This window comes from Coffea arabica, chromosome 10e (genome assembly GCF_036785885.1).
Source record: "Coffea arabica cultivar ET-39 chromosome 10e, Coffea Arabica ET-39 HiFi, whole genome shotgun sequence".
Classification (NCBI taxonomy): domain Eukaryota; kingdom Viridiplantae; phylum Streptophyta; class Magnoliopsida; order Gentianales; family Rubiaceae; genus Coffea; species Coffea arabica.
Genome location: NC_092328.1, coordinates 1097954 through 1124286, shown reverse-complemented (window position 1 = coordinate 1124286; position 26333 = coordinate 1097954). Strand labels below are relative to the sequence as shown.

Below are 26333 nucleotides of genomic sequence, written 5' to 3'. Positions count from 1 at the left end.
AGTGCACAATGCCTGATTGGTACCCTCTCCTGTAAAACTTTCGTTGATAGTATATATTAAGGATCAGGGCTACAACTAACACAGTTCTCTGTAGCAACAATGGCTTTCTATGGAATGCAAGAGAAAAAGCAAGAAATTCTTTTAGACATTGTGAAACAATTAAGCCTAAAACCTAATCACCTTTTGGGCATAAATTTCATAAATCATATGACCTCTCCGCTATCCCCCTCTTTATTCAATTCTGTCAAACCCGCCGCCACCTCCTAAACTGTTTGTACAAATTCCTCCTATCTCGATAACTTAGGCTGTAAGTCCACTACCCGTGTTCATTCATACCAAGAAACGGAAACTTCGCACTATTTCCATGGGGGTGGATTGTGTCTGATACTTGGGTAAATCTCCCACCCGCTATCTGGTTCTTTGCGTTTCACACCAGCACCCGAACTCGTCGATGCTTGTGAATTAGTAGAATTGAAGGGGTCATCCATCAACCTGGGCTGTCCTGGGCTCAAATATTGTCTTAAGCCTCCAGTGTCTCTGTTTCCTCCCTCAAGTATCAGACCGGAGTTCAGGTCAAAGCTATTCCGAGGAGGCCCAGCTCCATTTAAAGCAGGTGTGGTGCCAGTCATGCCCAGTAAAATTGGCTGGTGGGAAAAGACAGGAGGAAGAGCTGGAGCCGAGCCCATAACTTGAGGGATAGGCGTTCCTCTAGAATCCAACATGTAGGGAATGGGGCCACCAGGCCCATACATTGCTGAGGTGAAAGCCACAGTGGGCCCACTGTAACCGTATACTGGAGAATGAGTATATGGAACAGTAGGTCCAAGAAGACCCCCTGTTCTTCCCACATTGGCATCAAGTGCAGGCTCTAGACGCCTCCCATTCAGTGAAGGCAGAGATTGAGGATCTTTTCGGTTCACCTCCACCCGCATGCCCATGATGGATATCACAGAGTCATCAGATCTTTTGGCACCAGGTGCGTTAAAACTTTGAGACAACTTGCTTAGAAAGGGATGATCTGAAGAGTCATTCATGGAAGATGGCTGATCGCTCAGATTCAGATCAATATTCCTCAGAGAAGGTTGCCTAGACGATGATGATGATGAAGGAGATTGGCTCTGATAGCCATTCCTCTGGTGAAGGACCAGTCCCTCTGTCCGCCAGTCCGATGGAGCAACACCATCATCACTCACACGGTTGAGATCCAATTCAATCCTTTCTAATCGTCTCGGACTTGCTTCAACAGAAGATTCCCCGGAAGGCAACCCAGATGACACTGGAATCTGTTTTTGCAACAAAGGATCTGTAGGTTTTTCATATAAACTTTCATCTGCATTCAGATCAATATCCAAACAGCCATCACGCTGTTTTGAGCTACTGTTGCTTCCTCCAGTTGAATGAGCCTTATCTGCTTCAGGAATTCGGCGAGGTGATGCTGGGCGGAAAGCACTTGTGGCAGCAGATCCTTTCCATCCAAGAGCACCCTCAAACTGCAGTGGTGCAACTGGCATTCCAGGAGCTGCTGCAGCCCTTGAAGCAGAAACAATGGAAATAGGCATAGAGCTTGGATTTTCCGGGCGATCTACATCATCTGAGCAAACTTCCTGATTCAAGTCAAAATTGCAAAGACCTCTTTCAGGATTGGCTGGTAATTCTTGAGCCACATCGGTGACCTGAGAGCATTCCATTTCAGGCGCCCCATTTATTCGTTCAGCATCCAGACTTCCTGCACTAGTTGCTCGCTCTTCTTCCCTAAGTGATGAAGCTTCAGCTGCCAGATCTGGTGCAGTTGGCACCTCCCCAGCTGAGTCTTCCTGGGCATGTATTTGAGGCCCACATGCAGAGTCTGGGCTGTCTGGCTGCTGAATTTCACCTCCTGGTACTCTATCAGAAGAAGAGCCGCTATTTTCTCTGCAGTCCACTTCTCTCTTCACCTCTATGGCAACTAGTCGAGCAACTTCTATTGCATCGAAATTATCATAATCTAGATCAGTGTCAGATCTATTTGGAACCACTTTAGGATCTCTACCAGATTCCGAAAACTCAGCCGGATGATCCTCACTTTCATCACTAATGTGCTCCTCAACTCTGTCAATCTCCCTAACACCTTCTATCCTAGACAAAAATGTTCCACACTCATCAGTTCCACATTTGCCACGAACTACTGTGCTTCTGTGGTCATTTGCAGCCGTACAATCATTAATCCCACTTTTTCCCCCAGACTTAACTGCACTAACATCACCGAGAGAGGAAGTTTTCCTACAAGGGTCTTGGATTTCCGTATCAGTGTTTCCCTGTAATCCCGATTCTGAAGCACCACCCACAGCATTTGCAGCATCTTCTGATACCCCCGAGTCTTTGTCTACGTCCAATTTCTTAGGAGCACTTCCAATTTTCTGATGTTGCTCTGCATCACTAGTGTACTCTAACCTAGACCCACTAATCTGCTCAATGGGAGTATCTTGTTTTACTACTGTGGAACTGCAAATTTGTATTGGGGAGCTACTTTCTGGACAGCATGCATGGGTCTCCATCTTATTACAGATCTGACATGAGAGAACTTCTGGGACTCAAAAACATCCCAGCCATGTCATGATATCCTTGGGTGAAATGACAAACCACGCAACAAAGAAATGCCAAGCAAACCCTTTCTCTGATCCCCTGCAAAACAAAATACCATAATTGAGACACAGAAGAGCAACTCTTATTGGCACTCCAAATTCATTCTTCAATATTGAGAAACAGAAAAGTACATCAAATTGCCATTTCCAAGTCAATGGAAAGATATTTGGCAAATAAACACATGCCTAAACTAGGGCTCATTCTTCCAAACTAAAGAGACAAATAAACAGGTTTCTAATTTAGGAATTTTTCAAAAAACAAAAATTGTACAGATTCTAGTAAAAGACCATGCCTAAGAGTACATGCCTTCAGTGAAGACCTCATCTGCCAAAAAAGAAAATGAAGGGGTAAAATGGGGGGAAGAAACCCAAATTAAGGTAACCTGTTGTAGAAGACCTTAAGTAGTAATACCAAAAACACCAGCCCCTATCAAAGATCAGGAATCAATTGAGATTAATATGGAATAGTAATGCTTCTGAAAAAAAAAACCATTTCTGACCTTGTCAAAGACCATGCCTAAGACTAAATATCTCATTCAGGACAAAAATATTCCGAGCTTTGTGGTCAAAATTTTTCACAAGTTAAACCAGAAAAAGTATAGGAAAAGATACAGGTCTAAACATTGAAAAAAAATGCAGTCCCCATGCTACACAATCATGACAGCTAACAACATGATATCCACCGGTATCTAGCTAGAAAGTTATACATGGTAGTTACTGGTGAAGCCAAAGAATCACACAAAGCATGGCTTTCAGTTGTTGCTCTTGCAACATTACACACCAACAGAAGCCAAATAAGAGGCCTATTTAACCAAAAATTGAACCTAAGGTTCAAACATAAAAAAAAATGAAGGCTAAATAAAGTGGCAGCACAAAATATCCCCAAATATCAAGCAATCAGCATCACGTGATTTTCCAGAGGACTTCTAAATTAGGACTCTCTTGGAAGCAAAAATTTTGGACAAAGACGAAGAGTCTCTCAGATGTTTAAAAACACTTTTTCCATTTGGTCTTGAACTTTGGCCACATAACAGGGCCAATAAATCCAGTAATTAAGGGAAGTAATTTGAAGGTGCAAACAAGAAAAACCAGGAGCATCTTTTTAACTAGCAAATAATTTTCTGAATGAATCTTCGAAGTCTGAGTAATTCCAATATTAAATTGAAGTCAGTATCAATTTTGTTGGATATCTAAACATAGAATATGTCATCAATACTCTCTTTGGAGAAAGATTTAGTATATAGTACACCAAAAATTCAATGTCCTGGAGTTATTGAATGCCTAATTGGATCAACTAATCCCTTTCCAATTCAAAACCCAAAAGCTAACAACAATTGAACATTTCCAGGAAAGGTCCTTGGAGATATCGCTAGATTATAATTTCAGATTGCATAAGAATTGTTATTAACAATCCAGACAAAATTAGCTACAGAAGAGAATCAATTAACAGCACATATAATAATATAAATAAGTTAAATTTACATCATTAATGTTCCTTTACAAACTCTCTTAATAAAATATGAACAAAAGAATAACAAAAAGATAGAAATCATTAAAGCAGACGAAGAAGAAGAAGAGGTAATTAGTAATTGGGAATTGAGTAGAAAGAAATTACCAGTTCCCAAAGGATGGTAGATCAAATAGAGATAACAATAATAAAAATAAACTCTTCCCAATCCGAATCACCAAATGCCAGCAATCTGTTCCAGGGAGGAAAAGGTCAAATGGCAGCTATGTCTATACTGGTAGGAAGAATCAGCAAAACAACTGGACAAAATATCCAGAAAAGAAACATTAGAACACAGAAAAACACCCCCACAATCACAAACTTTCTTTGAAAACCACGGGAACCACATTTCACCAACTTACAAGGTCTCCCCCCCCCCGGGGGGTCTTCTCCTCTTTCTCAGCGAAAAACAATCAGCCAAAGAAAAACTGATCTAGGGTTTTATAAAATCCACGAAGAAAAAGGTGTTGATTTGAATTTCTAGCCGCCATGAAAGTTCAACCTTTTCGATGAACAGAGAAGAAATGAAACCTTGAACTGAAAACTCATACATGAAATTCTCAATTACGTTATCTTTAGGCTATGTATGTAAGTAAACATAAACATGAACCAATTGAGACACCAATACGGGAAGAAAATAGATGTACAAGATTTACTGAAACCAAAGGTAATAAATGCAGCAATATATAGAATTAAAAACGCCAAACCCAAACATGGAAACAAATATCTATATATTCCCAAAAAAAAAAAACGAAACAATTACAGTACTTAATGTTAACAAAATTAAATCTTTAACCCTCTTTCAGAAATGGAAAAACCCTAACTTCAAAAACTCTAAGTTCCAAACCTAGCCAAAACACGAAAATTACAAAACAGATTAACGGAAACAATTAATCAATTCTGATAATTGATGCTTAAAGACATTGAAAATCCTTACCTTTGAACAAAATATAGTAAAACCCTAACTCCAAACTCCAGCTCCCGAGTTCAAAGTTGAGTCTTTCAGGCTTTTTTGATGAACCCACTTCCTTTCTTTCCCTCAAAATATTTTTATTCTCCTTTGTTGAGTTTCTATAAATATATGAGCAAAAATTTGTTAACTTCCCCTTTTCAGACGCGAAATTTTCTCTTTCTATCTATCTCTCTCTTTCTCTCTTTTTACGGTAATTTTTTTTTTTTTTGGTATTTTTCCGTGCAAAAGACTTTTGGGGAGAGAGGGGAAATGAAACGTTTCTCGTTGAGCAGAGGGATATAGAGAGAGAGAGAGAGAGAGATTTGTGATTTCCAATTTGGTATTCGGAATTTTCCAATTTTTTTAGTAAATACATTCCTATATTCTCATCCTGGCCTGCTGGCTGGTTCACATTTCACAATTGGGGGGCTGCCACGTGCCGCACGTGCCTTGGAGATAAAGCGGAATTTGCGTAATTGGGATATTCCGGGTCGGGGCAGCTCTTATTGAAGTTAAAAGTAGAGCTGTAAACGAATCGAATCGAACCGAGTATCTCATGTTTGAGCTCTGTTCGTTAAGCAGTTCGAACAACGTTCGTGTTCGTTCGTTAATTTTCGAACTCCAAACTTGTGTTCGTGTTCGGTTCGTTAAGTAAAATTCGTGTTCGAGTTCGAGTTCGAGTTCGTGCTCGGCTAGTTTAACATAAACGAGCCGTTCGCGAACATGTTCGAAATGCTCGAATCCAAATTATTTTATGCTTTAAATATGCCATGCAAATTATTAATTATTCTTAAAAATAATTAAAGCACTAAGTGACTAAATTCTATTATTCATTAACTATATAACTAACATTAACATAAAAACAACAAATAAAACAAAGAAATTTGCCCTCCAAATATAAAAGTCCAGCCATAAAATTAATCCTGAAATTTGTCAAATGATAATTATGTCTATGTTCACGAACATTCGTTAAAACTCGCGAACATACTCGTGTTCGCGAACGTTCGTTTAGCATGCTCGCGAACGTTCGTTAAAACTCGCGAACATGTTCGTGTTCGCTCGATTATTAATCGAACAAAAAAATTCGTTCGAACTCGGTTCGTTTAAAATTTCGAACGAGCCTTTCACGAACACGAACGAGCCGAAACGAACCGAGCTAACGAACAACTCGGTTCGTTTAACAGCTCTAGTTAAAAGGTCGCAGAAGATTTTGTTCTTTGTCCTTTTTTTTTTTTTTTAAAGAAAAGAAAAGGTCCACCAAGAATGCCTTAAGATCAAAATAATACCCTTACGGGAGATATGAAAAGATAGATTATGAAGCTCAAAAGTTACTCCCAACCAATCTTCTCTGAAAGTACAAATACTTTTAGAATTAATGTTTGCAATATGGGCTTTGATGTTATGAAGTACTCTATTTTTGTTTGAAATGAACCCTTTTAGATATTGCATTTTCAATCTTGGAGCTAAGAAATCAAAAAATTTGTGCATGACATTTGCTCGCTTGGTAAAAGGTCCAAATTTGAATAATTTAATGTTGGTCAAGTAGTAGTATAAACAGATATCACCAAAATGGAAAAAGAGTAATTATTCACAAAGGAAAAGCTTCAAGTCAAAGTTGGAAAGGTTTTTGATGAGCTAAACGTAAATGAGAACGCTTTTTTTTGCACTTTTGTAATTTTCCTTTTCACCCGCAGGATTTATCCTAAAGACACGTGCGCGCCATACAATTTTGCCTGGTTCATGCTGATTAATTTTTACACATCAAGGATGGTATATGTAATTTTTAGTATCAACAACTACGCCATAATGTATTATAGTACGTGTCGATCGACCGACTGGATAAAAATGATTGGCATTGTGAATATGGGTACAAAAATGTGCCTGTATTGTAAATTATTCGAGATAATTTTATGAAATAAAAAAATAATTAAAAAATATATTAAAAAGTCAATACGTGTCATTAATATGTAACAATTTACAATCCAAATACACTACTAATTATTAAGGTGCGAACAGAGCAACAAATTTTATCACGTAGAATTAAAAATTCTTTAAGAATTTATCAATAATAATAATATGAATCAAAGCCAAATTCGCGTAAACTCTCTACTCTTAAGCAGACCATCATCAATTGCAAGGTGTAATTAATTGTTAGCGTAGCTGTGTATTCCTAGGCCCCAATGCCGGGGATGGGGGGACCACAGGTGGCTGAATTGGCAGAGCAATGATCAGTAAGAGCAAAAGAGGAGACAGCTAAGCGCAGGAGTTGAAGGGGTTGAAGTTGAGGCACAGTCCAAAGAGGTGTCAAAATCAAAAGAAGGGAGGGACTGAGGTGTGGGGCTTTTTGCTGAAAGGGCCTTCCTTTGTTTTTCCTGCTTTTTCTTTTGATGGTAAGTAAACTTGAAAGATGGGAGGAGAAGGTCCATTCCAAGCAGGTGAGGTGGAGCCTTCTCCCCTGAAAAGGAGAGGAGCTTATCCTCGTCACTGTCTTCGAGTCATTATTGTCTCCACAGCTTTGTCACGTGGCCTAACACGTGTTTATTTCTTCCTACTAATACGCTAGTAAATCGCGAAGAGCTCGGCTTTGTTTCTCGTACTGCTGCCACAAGTACTAATAACAATTGGAGAGATTCTGTTCTACAAATAATAATGAGTGTGTTTGGATTGTAAGTTATTTGAAATATTTTTACTGTAACACTTTTTGTGATGTGATGTATGTGAGATAAAAAGGTAATTGGGAAGATAAAAAGGTGTATTGAAAATTGTAATGGTGATGTCAGCAAATATATTTGGCCAAATAATTGGCTGTCCAAACACACTCAATAGTTAGTAGCAGGATCAGCCATCCTCCACTCCAGGGCTCATGAGCGTGCAATTAATAGAAAAACATTATTACTATTAAGATTTTGAGTAAATTTATCAGTATCATTTTTAAAAAGAATTAGTTTCATATCTTTGATAATGGATATTAAAAAATTCATCAAAATAAGGCAGACAGTCATTTAAAAATAATTCATAATCATGGAGCATCAATCACCACGTTAGGAGCACTTATTATGGAGCTTAATCGGAATAATATCCAAATAAACCAAAATCTCATCTAAATTACTGCAAATTAAAAGAACCAAATATTATCTGACTAAAATTAAACAAACCAAATCTCACGCACATACTCGTGTTCTTATTGATTGCTTATTAGTTATGCTCAGAGAACTTTAATTTGGTCATAAATGCTCTGGGAGCAAGAAGTTTTGAAGGTTCAAAACTCCTTGATGGGCTTCAATTGGATAAACCAATCGCCTGCCCTGTGTCCTCCTCAATTCTTTTATGCTCCATTATTTTTGTAATTAATTCTCATTGAATACATCTCCTTGCAAACCTTGCCAATTCCCTCCTATATATTGTAAATTATTACTATAAAAAAAAAAAAAAGCATAAAATCCAAAGAGCGTGCAATAGTACATTCCTTTGCGTGGAGGTGAGATCCTTTGCCACGCCACTTACCTCATACAAAAACCAAACTTGAATCCCTACGGATGAGACTGCCCCTCAATACCGGCCCAATACTCTATACGGACCGATGCCTACGGATGCTACTGCCCCTAGTATCGGCCCAATACTCCAACGAGCTTTACATCAAGCGCCTTGGTCGAGTAGTAGTGGGTAGAAAAATGAAAAACAATCTTAAAGCTGCTAGATGATGACTTGATTTCTGAAACTATAGTGATATATTAAGTGGAAAACGGAATCTCTTCAGCTTGTAAGTCCGTTGAAGCGACATACTCATCCCGCTGCACAGCAAAAAGAATTCACAAAAGCCATGTGCAGTTAGAGACGCAGATCGTTCCTGAGCAAACGAAGAAGAGATGTGCTGCCCTTTGATTTATTCCTCGTGTCCAGAGGCACTTTTTTCTCCCCCCTACCTCCCTGCACAATAATAGTCATTTGAACCTGGTAAAGTTTTCTCCCTCTCGGATTACCGCATAAAGCTTCTATACTTCACTTGTATCCTGCCTTCAAGGAGAAAGATTACATCCTACTCCCATAAACACAGCTTAGACACCATTCTCATCAAGGTTATTCCCTTCCCAGTTTCTGAAAAAATAAAGGGTTAATCGCAATTACTTTATCCCCTAACATTTAATTTTGTTCACTTAACTCCTTATAGAACAAAATTACCCTTCTATTATTTTAATTTTTCATTTATCTTTTTTCCTCTCTTTTATTTTTTTTTCTCTTTCTTCCTTATTCTCTCTTTTATCCTTCTCATTCATCTCAATGAAAATTTTTATCTTGAATTTGTAATTACATTTTTTGGTGAAAGTTTAAACTTTAAAAGACATCAAAAATTAATTTTGATTTTTTGCATGATACCATGTGTCACAATTTTTAATTGATGATTATTAAATTTTATTTTATGATATTTTTTTGAAAATAAAATGAGAAATTAGAAAGAAAAAAGAAAAAATCAAAATTAAAAGAATTAAAAGACCAAAAAAATTGTATTTTAGAAAAGTGATTTGAATATTTTGTAATCATTTAAGAAGAATATAAGTCTCTGCAATTTTTCTTTTTTAATTTTAATCATTAAGATGAAAATTTTTTATGAGAAAGAGAAAGAATTAAAGAAAGAAGAAAGAGCCAAAAAAAAAAAAAGGACCACAAAAGGAGAAAGAAAAAAATAAAAAAAAAATAAGAGTTTAGAATGATAGAGGAATAATTTTATCTAATAGGGGATAAAGTGAGACAAAAAAATGATTAGTGGGTAAAATGAAAAATGAGGTATACTTTAAGGAGATTAATTGTGATTAACCCAAAAATAAAACCACACTTTTTTTTTCCAATAGAGGCTGAGTGTGGAAAAAAAATATTTCTATATGTTCATATGCAGAATCATAAATCAAGGAACTCTCTTTAATACTGGGGGTCAGCGCTCATGTTGTACGTTTTCTCAGTAACTTGGCATTTTAACTTGTTATCCTGTATATTTTCTCCCGAGTGCTGTCGTATCAGAATCAGGTTATAGCAACAAACATCGTCAGCTTGTATCAAGTAAAATCTGGCATTACCTTTGACTTGTCAATGTCGTCCTCTACTGCAACACTACCAATATCCTTCAATAAAGTGGACGAGGCTGGTAGAAGTCTCCTGAAAGTACACAGTGCAAGAGAAAGGAAGCAAATGAATCATTTAAACTAAAGCTACTAATGCAAAAAAACAAAACAATTCAACAAGTGATAGCAAATAAAACATTGTTACAAGGATCTACACCAATAGACCTTTTCGGCTTCTCTGTTTTTCTGGAACTGGAAATATCAAGTGAACAAGTGTCCAGAGCAGTGCAGTCCCGAGTGTCTTCCACCAAAGATGCATTTTCCCTAGGCATTACAGTTGCTGATGGATGCAGCTTTTTCTACAGCAGACATGAAAATTATTTACCTTTAGTTGCTGATTGCACATTTCCTGTAAGTAACTCTTAAAGAGTTCAAAACACAAGCTTAATCTAAAAGGCAAAAATCCAAATGTTTCTTTCACCAAATTATAATGATCTTCATTATTATTATTATTTTTTGAAATCTACAACAGTACTTTTATATAGAATTTATATGTATCTATCAGTAGCATTGATTATTGCCAGTAAAACAATTTCTTCCAATGCACAAATGTAATTCAGAGACCTTAACCCATATGAACAGTAACAAAATATCACGCCTGTTTTAAGAATGTACAAGAAATTTATATAAAGTTACAAAATATTCAAAAAATGTTACACTGTTCAGGGACGGTTAATATCCTGCCCCGCTCCCGATCCATTCACATATTGGTAAGCGGAGGGAAAGAAATGTCTGCTACAGGTCAGAGGTCCAAGAGTATTAATATCTAAACTGTAGTTCACTCATAATTTTCTAAATAATATTTAGAGTGATTCAGCATCCAACTGCAGCAAAGAGCCATTTGAGCAGATACATAGATGCACAATTTTAATTTAGTGATATCACTGAATACTAAAAAGAAAAAGAACCCAAAAACAAAGAAAAAGTCACCTCCTCGTGTGGCAATGGGTCCATCTCAACTGCAGAAGAGTTGTCACAACTTGTTATTACAGGTGAAGCAGAAATTGCAGGTTCCTCCACTGAGCAAACACAAGTTTCTTTGTTTTTCACAAACAACTGCAAACAGCTACTACCATATTCTGAATCATCTGCAAGAGAATCTCCCAATTAATAACTGGAGATACTAAACAATGACTATCAGTGCCAGGTGATAATCTTGAACTTAAAATGCCAAGGAAGCACCAAAAGGAGCCCTACCAAAAGGCAATAGGCTAATATCAGAAAATTTCAACGTAGGTAAGTAATTTCATATGTTTAAGGATGTGAAAGTTTTACATGTTGAGCGATTACAGCATAACATGAATGTGACACTGTCAACAGTTAACTAAATTTCTAGGAGACTATTCTGCGTATGGACTTTGTTATGAAGTTAATTTCATTCACTGTCACAGTGATAATGCTTAAGCAGAAAAAAATAAATAAATTTGAAAAATGGCAGTAGTATTTTTGTTCCATAATTAAATGTAGAAGCATAAGGATGCCAGGGAAGCACAGATGATAGTGCTATAAGTTGTTCATCAAACCTGTTCCTTCAGTCTCTGTCGTTTTATCATCTCTCTGGACATTATTCACATCCATAAGAGTCCTAATATTGTTGACACTAGAATGATCTTCCTCATCATACTTCAAACGTTGAAAATGTTGACCCAGACCAGCAGTTTCAGCAGCTTCTTCACATCTCTCTTTAACACAATCCTGCGAAGCAATGCAAACAGAAGTTGCTTCATCCTCCGAATGCATATCTACTGCTTCCAGATCTTTTAAATCCTGTGAACTTTCAGCAATACTAATATGTGTGCGTAACTTCTCATCTTTCTGATCATTGTGCTACAAGATGGTTCAAAGGTCAAGTTATAGGGGAAAGGAAAACAGGAAAACAAAACAGATGAAAAAGAAAATCCTGATCTGCCAGTTTTAATTGACGTAGTACCTGATAATTCTGATCTTGAGAAGAATCAGTTCCAGTACATAAACCAACCAAACAGGAGCTACTGACCTGGTTATTAAACCACATTATATTAGGAGATTGAGCATTAAAAAATCAGGGCAAAAGAAAGAAGTTTTCTTATCTTCAGTACCCCAGCTGAAGGTACTTCAGGAAAAGAAGATATCAGTCTCAAATGTCTAACTTCTTTTTCTAGATCAGAAGATCTTCGTTTTTCACAAGTTAAGTTGTCTCTTATACAGCAGATTTCGTTTTCAGCCATCTGCATGTATACAAGCTTTGGTTTAGAAATATGGAATATGTCAAGCAATACATCGCACACTATTCCCGATCTGATGGACTGCATCTGATAAAGTACATAAACGAGCATAAAAAAACCCCTAATACCTCAAGCTTTTGCTTATATTGTTTCAGGACATCCCATAAAGCTTTAGCAAAATTCACCATAATCTGATATTCTCTTTCCCTTTTTGTCAATTCAATACGGTCCTGTTTGATGTATATTCCTTCCGTCACTTTGCAACTAACAGGTTCTTCACTCTCAACTAAAACCTCTGTTAAGCTTCCATTCTCATCCTTTGTTTCTAAACATATTTCACAAGACAAGCACTCCTTAGTGAGGGGAATGTTAAAAAGGAAAATTAAATAAGCTTAGGAGAAAATAATGAACCTTCTATCCGTGGTTGATCTCCAAAGACTGCTGTTTTACTGATCTGGAAACAGAAAAATTCTAGAGTAGTAAAACATATGCATGTAAACACATACTTACTTTGCCGAAAAAGTTTATGATGTCATGTGTAGAACTATAAACTAGTGACCAATTGCATCCGATTATGAAAGAGGTAGACAAGAGATTTCAGACAACGGCAAAGGGATTAACACAATTGCTCGCGTAGACACAAGCATATTAATCAATCAGCACAAATTAGGATATCTGAAGGAATCATATAATACTACCATGTCCAATACAAGCAAAATAAGAAAAGATCACAAAGAAAGCAGGCCACTGAACACTCTTTCCATTCAGAAAAGTGTATGGATAAGAATATGTACCGAAGAAGCTTCCACAGAACTAAACTTCATTCTCTTGCTATGTTCTGCCCCATGCAAAACTTGAGTGGGTCTCTTAGTAGATTTGTTTTTTGCAGGTTCTTCAATGCCTATAAACCTGCAAGGTAAAAAATTATGTTCAGAAGCTAAAAACCAATTAGAAGCAGAAGCCCACCTCGGTAGAAGAAAACTCCTTACTTAATTTGTGCATATGGTGATGCCTGCTTTAAAAGATTTGAAGTTTCAAGATAATCTTCTGCTCCAGGTTTTAAGGTTAGTACCTAAAAATTGTCACTCGAGAAATACAAATGAGTCGAATTTTTTAACTTTATAATATGCAAGATCCAGATATTCAACATTTAGCATGAGACCCATGATGTTGGAAATAAAAGAATTGCATACCAATGCCATCCGTTTCTTGCCTTCTAAATATTCTCTCAAGTATCTGGTTAACTGTGGCAAGAAAAATAGCCAGAGTGAAGATATGATTTAATCAGTAGAGGTAACTTCAAGACTCGGGAATGTTTCTGAAGAACAGAGCACTTACAAAAACAAGTAAGCAAGGAAAAAGAAGGCATTACCAAGGAGTTCTGGAAGTGTTTTTGCAATGGCTTTTTGGGATTCTTCTGATGCTCCAATAATGACTGAAAATTGAGGATTAAATTTAAATCATTGCACATGGATACAGACAAAATAAAGGAACATCACGGAACTAGCAACAAATAATTCTTCAATCTCCAGTGAGAGAAACTTTTAAGAATGTGAGACTTTTCTTTCTTTTCTTTCAAAATTATATGATATCTGCTTACATACCCTTAAGCAAAGCCCAAAAACCATGGATGTGTTATTGATAAAATTACTCTCGAGCATTCTGAGCCCCTGTCATCAATACAACCATGCACAAAGTCAGTAGTATGAAAACAATGTTCACCAAAGATCAATAAAGTTCAACCTATGTTACACAGGTGACAACTCAACACAAATTCATTCAAGTTGAAGGATCTCATCAGGCTGTAATAGGGCCACATTCAAAGCTTGAGTGTCAGATTTCCTTATCCACCGATAAGCAATGATGTTGAAAATGTAAGTCCATGCCTCTATAACCAAGATATGATGATAGGTTAATGTTTCCTTCTGAAACTGTAAACTGAATATTTACAAACTATTTATGATGAATCTTGCAAGTCAATCTGTAATATTCATGATAGCAAAGCTTGAAGCCCTCTTGCTATATTAAAGCTTCAACAATCTCAAGGGAAGCTGATTACAATTAAAAATTTAGTTGGCAGATACATACAAAATAAATTTGTAATAAGAATTCGAGACCCAAATTCCAGACAAATTTTACAGTCTCCAGGGAAGCAGATTACAGTTAAAAGTTTGGTTGACAGATGCATACACAACGAATTTGTAATAAGCTTTTGAGAACCAAATTCCAGACAAGTAAAACATTTTTATAACTTTTTGAAATATTTTTTATAATGAATTAATTAGTCTCCTTGTACTGATGCCACTGAAATAAGAAGTCCTGTCATCCAATGCAATTGACTGATCTGCAAATTATGTAATGGTTTTGACTACCTGGTTTCCTGTCTTCTTTTCTCTTTCAGCTCCAGCAAGGTCAACAATTGTCAAGGAAGTGCTTTTTGGTTCATCATCAAACTCCCCATCATTACTATTAGGGGTGCAGCAAATGTTGATAATGCATTGTGAACGACTGGACAAATGTACTGTTTTAGTTTAAGATGAGGTTCAAACTAAACAAAGTAACTAATACTACAATGCCATAAGAGCAACAGTGAACATGGGTAGGGAAAACCAAAAGACAAGCATACAGGTAACCTGAAAATGCCTTTAAACAAATGAAAAAACAAAAGACAAGCATACACGTAACCTGAAAATGCCTTTAGTTGACAGACAACACAAAATTCTACTTTTATCAGCTATAAAAACATTACAGTAGATCAAACACAAACCTTGATTGACTATTTGAATTAGTTGCTGCCGTAGCACGTCTTAGCAATCCATGTGCAATTAAAGATTCAGCTTGTTCAGCGTGTCTGATAGTGACCTGTTCCAAAAACAGGATAATAACCAAATCACTATGTCTGAAATGTTGGTAACATTCTGACAGGCTAATCAAAAAACCAGTGACTGCAGCAGCACAGATGAAAAGGGAGATCAGAAAGCATACCTCGTTGAGGCCCTTGATTGCTGATTGTTGTAGGGAAATCTCACCCTCTTCTTGCAGTAAATCAAATATCCGTTCTGATTTTCCTTTCTCGGAACAGATTTCAAACATCGACAAATAGAAGGTCCTGCATAATTTGATAGTGAATAAAGGAGACAAAAATCTTTCATATTTCCTGCATACTAATATTCATTATCATTCATGTTGCAAGAACATGCACAACAATCCATCTACTCCAACTAAAACGTTATTGAAATTTTAATAAAGGGTACGCTGATTTGGATAAAGAAATGTGTAGAAGTACCGGCACCGCGAAACCTGATTCCCATTGCTTTTGTCCTCTGAGAATATGCGACGCAGGGCTAGAGGTACCATACCAGGCTCTCTAATACACCCAAAAACTGTATGCGTCTTTCCCGAGCCAGTTGGACCTAATGCGGCCAACATTCCACTCTTTCCCCTCAAAAAATCCTCAACCAATGGATGCACTAACTTCTGATACACTTCAGCCTGCAAAACCGAAGAAAACTCGTCCAAATAGTCAACAGTTTTCTCAAGCATTACAACCACTCGATCAGAACGAACCTTATAGCTGATAAAGAAAGATAGAAGTAACCTGAGATGATTCATCAGAGAAAACGTGAGAGAATCCTTCATAGACCACAGACTTGATGCGCTTACTTTCCTGCAAACTACTAGGGGGTGAAATTGTAACAGAGTGCGGATCATTGACCGTCACGCAAATTTCATTGCTATTTTTCACTTTATTTTTTGGCAAGTGTTTGGCTTTAGGATTTTTTGGCCAAGCATTTTTTACGACCTCGCCTCCCCTTTTGTTCTGTTTATGGGCATTTTGGGAAACAGTAAGGGGACGAATTCTTAGAAATACTTTCAAATTCTCCGACTCAGGCTTTCTCTTAGGGTTTTGAGATGAAGAAAACGAGTCGATTTCACGAGGTCTTTGAGTTTCAGACAGCTCAACAGAAAGAATGTCTGGAGTGGGAAATGAAGGGATGTGGGGGGGAATTGGCGGCGAGGATAGAGGTAATGGAAGGGGAACTGTGGAAGACGGCGTCGGCCTGGCCTTCCGGTGAGGGTTCCGGCGGACCGTAACGGTCTTCGGACACGGAAAAGGACTCTCCATCTCCGCCAAATGTTTGATTTGAAAAAAGTGAAAATTAGCGGCAAGAAATCGGGGGTGGGAAACAAGGACGGCAATTTGAACGACAGAACCGGGTGGGAGATGGGGCAGGTTTCGGTTCTACCCGGTGATATTTTGTGGACGCCCAGGGCTTTTGAACTGGAAAATCGCGTTGGGCCCAAATATTAGATGTTCCGCCAACGAAAATGGGCTATTGATGTTGCTACAGCACTTCCTTTTCTTTTTCTTTTTTTTTTTTTGCCCTTCTGTGCCTTTGAGGAAATACTCACAAAAGTGCATTTTGTTTTAAAGAAGTGGAAAAAAAATAAGGAAATTCCATGAACAACGAATTTATTCACGTTATTGCTTTTTTCCCCCTCAACAGACGAAAAGAAAACATGCGAGGAGGAGTTCCTTGGATTGTCAGCCTTTTTTGTCTCAATTCAAGAAATGAAAACCGAAAAAGTTGCAAAGAAAATAATGAGAAAAAGAGAGTAACACGCTTCACACAAGTACAGGATTGAGCTAGTTGGAGCATCAACAATTTAACGCTACGAATAGGCAACGGCCAATCCCATGTACAATCAGAAGGAGGACCTAAAATTGGAGAGCAAGCAACGGAGGAACTGAACTCCTCAAATGTTTGACAGCCACCCAGAAAACCAGAAGGTAACAAATTATTTAACATTTGATAGTACAACATTTGAATTCCTTCAAGTCAAGTTTTTATTTCCGAAGAACAGTAATAAATCCAGAAGCCCTGCTGCGTGCAGCTGCATTTTAAGACCAACTAAGTACACGATGCAAACATATGAAGAAGTCGTCGTCGTCGTCGTCGTCGTCAAAGCAAGGTAGGAGGAGGGGCAGCAGACTGAGGAGGTCTGTTGCCAAGCATGTGAACAATTTCCCTCATAGTTGGCCTGGCACAGCTCTCATCCTCAACACACATCATTGCAATCTTGAACAAGTTCATCACGCTCGTTAATGGATACCCAGTAAGCCTGAAGTCCACAATAGCAAGCACTGCAGCGGCATCAGACGGCTGGGATAGTTCTGACATCGTCTTCCTCACCCACCTAACAATGTCCACTCCCTCCCCGAACTCCCCTACAGGTCTTCGACCCGTGATCAGCTCCAGCAGCACCACACCAAAGCTATACACATCGCTTTTCTGGTCGATTTTCAGTGTATATGCATACTCTGTTGTTTTTTAAAAAATAAATAAATAAAATTTGACCATCAAACAACAAAAGAAAATACCGAAACTTTGATTAAAATTTACAGATATGGTAGAAGACTACTAACTGCAAATACAGTACTGTAACTCCTGTTTTAGAAAATGTTTACTTGCCTGGAGCAATATAGCCGTAGGAACCAGCAATTGAGGACATGCATTCAGAGGCACCGCTGTTGTGGAAGAATTTGGCAAGCCCAAAATCAGCCACATGAGCCTCGTAATCAGAATCCAGCAGAATATTATTGGACTTGACATCTCTGTGAATTATGGAAGGCGAACAATCATGATGCAAGTAACACAATCCTTTAGCAGCCTCAACCGCAATCCTGTACCTTGATTCCCATTGCAGATGAGCCCCCTTTGTCCCATGCAACACTTCTCCAAGACTCCCATTAGACATGTACTCGTACAGCAGCAAGTTAACTTCCTTGTTGCGCACATATCCTAATAGCCTCACAATGTGCCTGTGCCTGATTTTGCCCAAAGTCTGAATTTCAGCTGTGAAGCCATGGTCACTGCGACTGGTACCGTGCTCGACTAGCCGTTTAATCGCCACATCCACGCCGTTAGGCATGGAGCCTCTGTATACGATCCCTGCACCGCCTTTGCCGATGATGTTCTCTTCTTTTAGGCATTCCAAAACGTCATCTGCTTTGAAGTCCAGCCTCTGGAATGCAGTCACCTTCCAAGCCATTGATTTCTCGTACTTTCTCCTCCTAATCATCATCCAAGTCACGGCAAACAACAGCCCCAAGGTCACAGCAACAATGGCTGCTATTACACGCGTCGACGTACGAGTACGGTTGGAGCCGTGTGCAGAGCCTGAAGCGGAAGGACAGATTTTAACAAGGGGAGGGCAGAGATTAGGATTTCCTTCGAACGGGCGGTCGCCCATGAACTTCAGCAGCCCGTCCATAGGTCTTGTGCCGGTGAAATTGTTAAAGGAAAGGTCTAGCAACGTCAAGCTTTTCATTAACCCAAGTTCACCAGGGATTTCACCAGTTAACTGATTTCTCGACAAATTGAGCGCATTTAAGTCCTTCAGCATGGAAACATCTCTCGGAATTTCGCCATGCAATTGGTTTTGGCTCAAATCAAGGCAAGTTAATTTGGGGTAGTCAGCTAGGGAAGCCGGGAGCTCACCTGATAGTCCGTTTCCACGCAAATTCAAAAGAGAAAGTTTCTTGAGTTTAGAAATTTCCTCCGGAATTTCACCTGATAAGTCGTTCATATCAAGGCTCAACGTCTGCAGCTCCGCCAAATTCCCCAGAGCGGGAGGGATTTTTCCAGTGATCAAATTATTAGAAAGCGTAAGACTTGCCAGTGCAGCGCCCGAAATTTGCATGGGAAGTTCTCCCGTGAGGTGGTTGTCGCTGAGCTCAATCATGTCCAACAAAGGCAAGTTGAAAATCCCCGCGGGAATCGTTCCGTTGAGATAATTCTTCTTTGCTCGGAACGTGATCAAGGACTTGCACTCCCCGAGTTCTTCAGGAATCGGCCCCAAAAAGAAGTTCTGCATTAAAACCAACCTCCACAGCTTGCCTCCCTTGCACAGGTCTCTGGGGATTGTCCCAGTGAGATGATTCGACGTGACATCCAGAATCAACAGCCTCCCGTTGCTCCCGAGATTTTTGGGCAATTCCAGGGTGAAATTATTCTGCCAAAGTTGTAACACCTCGAGATTTGGCAGGTCGCCAATGAACGAAGGAATTGGGCCGTGAAATTGGTTATGAAATACATCCAACAAAGTCAAATTCTTTAGCAAAGAGAATTCCGTGGGTATCTCTCCCGTGAGGTTGTTAAATGACAAGTCCAACGACATCAGGCTGGTGCAACCGGAAAGCTGTGGCGGCAAGTGCCCGGTGAGTTTATTCTGTTGCAAAAACAAAGTGTGCAACAGCTTTAACTTCCCCAGGGAAGGCGGGATTTCGCCGGTTAAATTACAGCCGGCAAGGTCGAGAAGGCGGAGGGAGCTCAATGAGCCGAACTCTGGAGGAATGCCACCTTCGTAGCTGTTGAAATAGCCGAGAAGGAGGTTTTGGAGCTTGGGAAGGCGAGCCAAGCTGGAGGGTATTCTGCCGCTGAGTCCATTGCCCTGTAATGCTAAAATCTCTAAATTCTGAAATTGGGAGTAAGCTTCTGGGATTTCCCCGTAGAAGTAGTTCCCTCCGAGTTTCAGCGTCCTGAGTTTCGGCAGGTTCACGAACGCAGTGGGCAGAAAGCCGGTGAAGTCGTTGTTATAGCAGTCGAAAGCTTCCAGCTGAGTCATTTTCATGACCAGTTGTCCGGGTAATTCCCCATTGAAGTTGTTGGCAGAGATGTTAACAAACCTCAAGGAGGTTAATTTAGAGAGTTCAGGGGGGAGGGGACCGGTGAGCTTAGTGGAGACGAGAGTGAGGTTGACGAGCTTATCCAGCAGCCCTATCTCCGGCGGAAGGCTGCCCAAGAGAGGAAGGTTGGTGATGTTAAGGGAGGTCACCCGTGAAGTACTTTGATCGCACGTGACTCCAGAGAATAAGCAATGGTTGGCGGACGAAGACGATGACCAGTCATCAAGTCCGGAGCCGCCGGGTCCAAGCATGGAGGCTTTGAGATCCATCAGTGCTTCATGGTCAGAAAATGCTTCGACATGAACTGTCGAAAGTAGAAGGAAAAGGTGAGGAAGAAGATAGGAGTATTTGAAAGTAGTGAATTCTGGCATGTTTCTGTAGATATTGCTCCACTAGAAAGAAAGAAGGTTGTACGAATGGGGATGCGAAATTAGCTATTTTTGATTCAAATAAGTAGAAGCAGTAATAGGGAATAATAGACGGTAGTGACTAGAAGCACTGCTGCTGCTGCTTTGCTTGTTCTACTACTACTACTACTGCTAGTGAGTGGAGAATCGAAGGGTCCAATATATATATATATATATATATATATATATATATATATTTTAATATAGTAGTGTATTTCATCATTTGTTGAATAATAAACTAAGAGAAATGCGTGCTCGGGGGTATTTGGTAAATGAGTCTCAACCTGCTGTGGATTTCAAGTTCAATTATATCCACACATGCATGTATGATATGTTTACCATTTTTTTTTTCAACCATACATGATTTTTCAATCAATGGGAATCATAGGCTTTTTTTTATGAATTTTATGATTAACAACTTGTCACCGGAGAATTATCCATCTTTAGTCTTCTTAAATGTAAAAAATAAGAAAACAAAATGTCATGTTAGTCTCCTTAAATGCAAAATTACGAAAATGAAATGCCACCATTTCTGAAGCTTCTTAACAGATGGAGAAAAAAAGAAATAATGAAAAGGGAAAATAATAATATGTTGTAAAACCCATTCCTCATTAACAAACACACTATATGGGGTTTCATTCAAAATTCATATTATTATTGACCACTCTTTACTCAGAGTGTTTGGATCGTTGAATCATCCCAAATAATAATATTTCACTTGTATAATAAACATATTTTTTAATTTATTTTTTTATATTTTCAACTGTCTTTTTATCTTACATACATCACATTACGAAAAGTGCTACAGTAATTATTTTAAATAATACTCTATCCAAACACACTAATAAATATGAAATTCGAATCAAACCACCCTTTACAATTTTGGTTTATGGGATTGAGAGAGAGAGAGAGAGAGAGAGAGAGAGAGAGAGAGAGAGGGAGTTTGATGAGATGATGCATGGTTTGCAAGTACAAGTAGTAGTTCTCTTGTCCTTCGCCAGTAAAAGATAGAATAGTTTATAGAATAATTATCTTCTTTAAAAAAAAAAAAAAAAAAGGTACAGGTAGTAGTCCATTTGCTTCTGGGATTCTTGCTAAGTTGACACCACTCCAGTTGACGGCGTAGCGATTCATCAACGTTACTTTTGTTGACGGAGTCTGCCGACCATGGAGTGTACCTGTTGTAATTGCACCAGAATAACTCGTGGACAACACTAAGACATAACGTAATTAGGAAGATGGGAATATGGAATATTGCAGGTTTAGAGTAGGTACAGTTGTGATTTTGACGCATTCTTACTATCCAAATACACTCACCGTGACTTAGTGTAAATTAACATTAGGTGAATTTCGGTTCATATACTGGGTTTTTTTTTTTGTTGGGACTGAATAATTATTTTTCATTGTTGGGAGGGATAGGCATAGTTAGCTATTGATAGAATTTTTATGATTATTATATATATATATATATACTTTTTTTTATTCAGAAGTTTATCCTTTGTTGCATATATCCAGGCACATACCAAATCTCATCATAGAGGAATACACACGTTTTTTTTTATTTTATCAGACTAATGCCCTGTTTGGATTGCATTTTCCGTCATTTTTCATGGAAAAATTACTGTAGCGATTTGATGTATGTGAGGAAAAAAGGTAATAGGCAAATGTGATCACGGAAAACGACGTAATTTTCTGACAGAAAATGGCAATCCAAACAGAGCCTAATTATCCTGCACTTGAAGTATCTCGCCCGTCCCTCAGGAGCGTTCGGGCGTTAAAAATAGGTTCGAACCCCCGAGACCAGGTGCTCTAACCCCGAGGGACTAGGTGACATACATACGTGATTTACGATAAATGCAAATTACTAAGTGATAGTCCATCTTTTTTATTAAAAGAATTTTTATATTTATATTTATGATTAAATGTGTTTTTCAATCAATTCGTACGAATAATTGTGCCACCATAGCGAAATTTCAACCGTAACCGTCCAGACGCTGACAAAGGCTCACCCAGTCGTTACGGTGCCGGTTGAACCAGTGATGCAGCCGCCTACGGAGGTTTCGATGGTGGACGATCGGAATATCCAGTCGCAGCGGTCGGTTTCGGGTGTGGGTCAATGGGGAGTTAATGCGTCCGTAGAGTAGTGTGCTTTTTACGAGGGAACTGAAGTTGGACGATGAGAAAAGCCAAATGGGTATTTCGGAGCGTAGTTGGGGTGCAAGCAAGGGCCAATCCAGATCCAGATCCATCAAAGACTGTCTCTGTCTTTTCCCAAACAGACACGGACCCTTTACTCTGACTCCAATTTTTATTTTGGCTGCGACTGAAAAGTCTACTCTCTTTGTTTCCTAGTTCAGTTCCTACCTCTCGCCTTGGGGCCCATTCCTCCGTCTTCTTAGTTTCATAGCCCGAAGGACACCATTTTCTTACTAAAAGCTTGTACTATTTCCTTCCCCCATCAAATCAAACACTACACAAAATTTTCTTTACTCACCTCATCTGATAGCCTTCTGCCGAGGGATAGGAGGTTGCTTGGATGGACCATTATTTGTCAAAAAAAAAAATCGAATTATTATAAAAAAATTTTAATTATTTTTTATTTCACATATACCATATATATATATATATTACATATTATTTGCAAAAATTTTTCCATAATCCTTTATGCAAACATTTGCATACTACTATTATGTGAATAAACGAATCATGCATGTTTGATATTGTCATATTTGGGCATTCAATCATATCTTTCTACTGACTATTTTATCTTGCTAAATCAATCATGAAATGATTTAGAATAACAAAATGTATACTAAAAAAATGTCAACTACCTTTAGAGTAGTTATTCATCGCATATTTTCGTGGAATGAGAGGTCAAGAGTTCAAATTTGCCTCCTATCATATTGTTACTAATATAAGTGTGTTTGGATTGCCAATTAATTCACTTTATTTACACCTTATTTATACACACTAATTTGTTTAAATTATCAACACATTTTCTAATAATTTTTTTATCTCATGTACGTCATATCAAAAAAGTGTTACAATACTTTTTCATATAAAATGCATAGTGTATTCGTATGGTTCAATAATAGTTTAGATCCTGTCAATTCTCTTTGATCCAGTTGAGTCATTTTTTTTAGAATAAACTAGAATAAAAATAGACATAGGTGGTGACAATTGACCAAAAAAATATATACTCAAAAAAAGATTCATTGCCCTTATTCTTGTCATTTTTTAACTTTTAGAGCTCACGATACGAATTACCTATCAAAGTTGACGGAGTGGGCATAAAGCGGCTTACGAGTTTTTAAGCCTAATAAGAAAGAAGATGGATTATGTTGGACCACTGTCATTCGGGCGTGGACTGAAAAAATGTATAAACAAAGAGATACTGCGGCATTTCAACTGTTCGAGTAAAGTGCATTTTCAACTTTATGCTACCATAATGGAGAGTAATTAGTGGGTCAGAATGCTTCTCAATAGCTAAAGAGAATTTGGAAGCCGTAGAAATTGTGAAAGATAAAGGCAGAATTTATTCCATTTTTCTGCAACATTAGTCCACTAGCTGAGGGGAACAAATTCATATTCTCACATAAAGCTTACCACCCTGTCAGTGTTTGGATTTTGCAATAACAAAATTAGGATATAGCAGAGTGATTTGGAATAAAGATTATGGAATGCGCTCAAATTGGATGACTGAGATTTTATATTTGGGGGTTATGTCAAATTAATTGATTGTATTTGGATTGCATTTTTCATAATTTTTCATGAAAAAATATTGCAGCGATTTGATGTATATGAGAAAAAAAAATAATAAAAAAATATGATAAAAAAAAGGGCATAATTTTCCAACGAAAAACCGCAATGCAAACAAGGCTATCATCATCAGCAGAGGCCATTCCCCGTCATTCTCTCCATCCTCGTCTCATCTTATACTTCTACAGTTTGGATAGAGTATTATTTGAAATATTAGTTGGAATAATTACTGTATCAATTTTGTGATGTGATGTATGTGAGATAAAAAGATAATTAGGAATATAAAAAGATGGGTTGAAAAATGTGTTTATAATACAAGCGAAATTTTATTTGAGATATTTGTGCTATCCAAACACTAATTTTTTTTTATTTTTTACCTTGACACTATATTTTTATATATAACATTAATAACAATGGTGTAAAAAAAAAATTTTTAGCCTCTTAACTAAATATTCAAGGTAAATTCAATATTAAAATTCATTTTGATCTTTTTAATTCATTTCTCTACTTTTAATAGCAAATCTAATAGCAAGTTAACTTCTAATCATCATATTTGTTTAAACGATTTACAATATGCGAACCTCTCATGGCCAGCTTGAGACGATTGATCTGATCTGATAGAGAGAATAGATGATAGACAAGACAGGTGGCAGAGGCCCAGAGCCGGAGCCCGGTGTTCAATGTTAATCCCAGTCCGGGCCTGCCAGCCTGCCTTGGAAGTTTGCAATGATGTTGGACAAGAAAGAAGAATATCGCTGCTCGAGTCCAATCAGATTGGATTGCAGTTTAAAAGGGGGGCGGTAGGGCTAGCTAGGGCAGGGTAGCTAGCACCTTCAAGTAACGGGTCACATCCCAGCTCAGTCGGATCTTCCTGAGAATCTAATCTAATATGTTGTTGAAGGAAGCCCTGCAAGCCCACCATAGCCTAGTGATTAGTGACTGTTGTCTTTGTTTTTATTTTCTGCCTAACAAATCAAATTCTTTTATGTCAGATTAAACTCCGAAATACTACTACTATGAAAAACTTTTCTACCAGCTTGGGTATAGGAAAGTACACAAATGCGGACTTGAGAATAAAAACTGGATCCATACACAAATTCTAACACGTTTTGATATTGGATTATTTGAAAAGAAATCATTGCCTTGTTTGGATTGCTGTTTTTCGTCAAAAAATTACGTCATTTTTTGTGATGATATTTTTTTATTATTTTTTTCCCTTATATACATCAAATCACTACAATAATTTTTTCATGAAAAATCATAAAAAATGCAATTCAAACACAAATTAAGGGATTAAAAAATATATATATGACTACAATACAAGTAAATATAATATTGCAAATAATAATTAGAAAACATATTTACGATGATGATGCATGTAAGATAAAAAAAATATAAATAATATATGTGTGTGTGTGTGTGTGTGTGTGTGTGTGTGTGTGTGTGTTTGAATAGGATAACGTTTGGAAAAAAAAAAAAAAAAATCATCATAACACTTTTGGGTGATATAATAATACACTTGACATAAAAATGCGATTGAAAAAGCTAAAAGGATAATTGGATATCATGTTGATAATGCAATGATGTCCGCGGTCCACTTCATCTTGTCTTTACTTGCACCACACATGTTCATATTTTTTTTTTTTTCCTTTTCTCATCCCATATAAGATTTCAAAGTTACGTGTGTTTTTTTTGCCCTTTTCAATTAGGTTTATAAAACAACAAAAGTCTGATTCAGGCTGTTGAAAAAATGTAGTAGTTTTGCTCTAGGAACTACTGAAAATGGCATATTTGGAAAATTCAAAGTCGACTTGCCCAAGATTTCAACAGGGAACTTATGCCTACAAAATACACAATTATGCAGTTTGTCATCTATCTTCATGAATTTTTAGCATTAACATATTTCTAAGTTTGTTCTGAAAGTCGAACTAAAAAGACGAGGAGAAGAATCCAATACTTGTACGGTCACCGGAACAGCAAATGCCCTATCACGTAGTGTACTGGTTCACAAGTAAAACTAATCTGAAGTACTGCGCGAATTAGCAGTTTATTGTTCCTGTTTTTATGAAAATCAAAAAC

General features: G+C 37.7%; 3 protein-coding genes across 6 annotated transcripts; all 3 read right to left on the bottom strand.

The window, feature by feature from the left end:
* Positions 1-30: 30 nt before the first annotated feature.
* On the bottom strand, positions 31-5443 carry LOC113712305 (uncharacterized). Of its 3 annotated transcripts, none has more exons than XM_072066925.1 (3): positions 5066-5443; positions 4237-4388; positions 31-2661 (listed from the first exon to the last, which is right to left on the bottom strand). In XM_072066925.1, the coding sequence occupies exon 3, from the start codon at positions 2532-2534 to the stop codon at positions 357-359; it is 2178 nt and encodes a 725-aa protein (XP_071923026.1). In that variant the 5' UTR covers positions 2535-2661; positions 4237-4388; positions 5066-5443; the 3' UTR covers positions 31-356. The 3 variants fall into 3 exon arrangements, with proteins under 3 accessions (XP_071923026.1, XP_027091463.1, XP_071923028.1); XM_027235662.2 differs by having other exon boundaries at positions 4237-4321; XM_072066927.1 differs by lacking the exon at positions 4237-4388.
* A 3072-nt stretch (positions 5444-8515) lies between these two features.
* LOC113711682 (kinesin-like protein KIN-6) lies at positions 8516-16713 on the bottom strand. 2 transcript variants are annotated; one of them, XM_027234851.2, is made up of 19 exons: positions 15997-16712; positions 15685-15890; positions 15384-15507; positions 15166-15260; positions 14771-14906; positions 14003-14068; positions 13771-13833; positions 13592-13642; positions 13388-13470; positions 13193-13307; positions 12810-12852; positions 12527-12723; positions 12273-12401; positions 12125-12190; positions 11718-12021; positions 11125-11282; positions 10360-10493; positions 10150-10228; positions 8516-9007 (listed from the first exon to the last, which is right to left on the bottom strand). In XM_027234851.2, the coding sequence occupies exons 1-19, from the start codon at positions 16522-16524 to the stop codon at positions 8909-8911; spliced, it is 2676 nt and encodes an 891-aa protein (XP_027090652.1). In that variant the 5' UTR covers positions 16525-16712; the 3' UTR covers positions 8516-8908. The 2 variants fall into 2 exon arrangements, with proteins under 2 accessions (XP_027090652.1, XP_027090653.1); XM_027234852.2 differs by lacking the exon at positions 8516-9007 and adding an exon at positions 9026-9175 and having other exon boundaries at positions 15997-16713.
* Positions 16714-17041: 328 nt separating this feature from the next.
* On the bottom strand, positions 17042-20608 carry LOC113710866 (leucine-rich repeat receptor-like kinase protein HAR1). Its single transcript, XM_027233921.2, has 2 exons — positions 17873-20608; positions 17042-17721 (listed from the first exon to the last, which is right to left on the bottom strand). Exons 1-2 carry the CDS (start codon positions 20457-20459, stop codon positions 17363-17365), a joined length of 2946 nt encoding a protein of 981 aa, XP_027089722.1. The 5' UTR covers positions 20460-20608; the 3' UTR covers positions 17042-17362.
* Positions 20609-26333: the final 5725 nt, after the last annotated feature.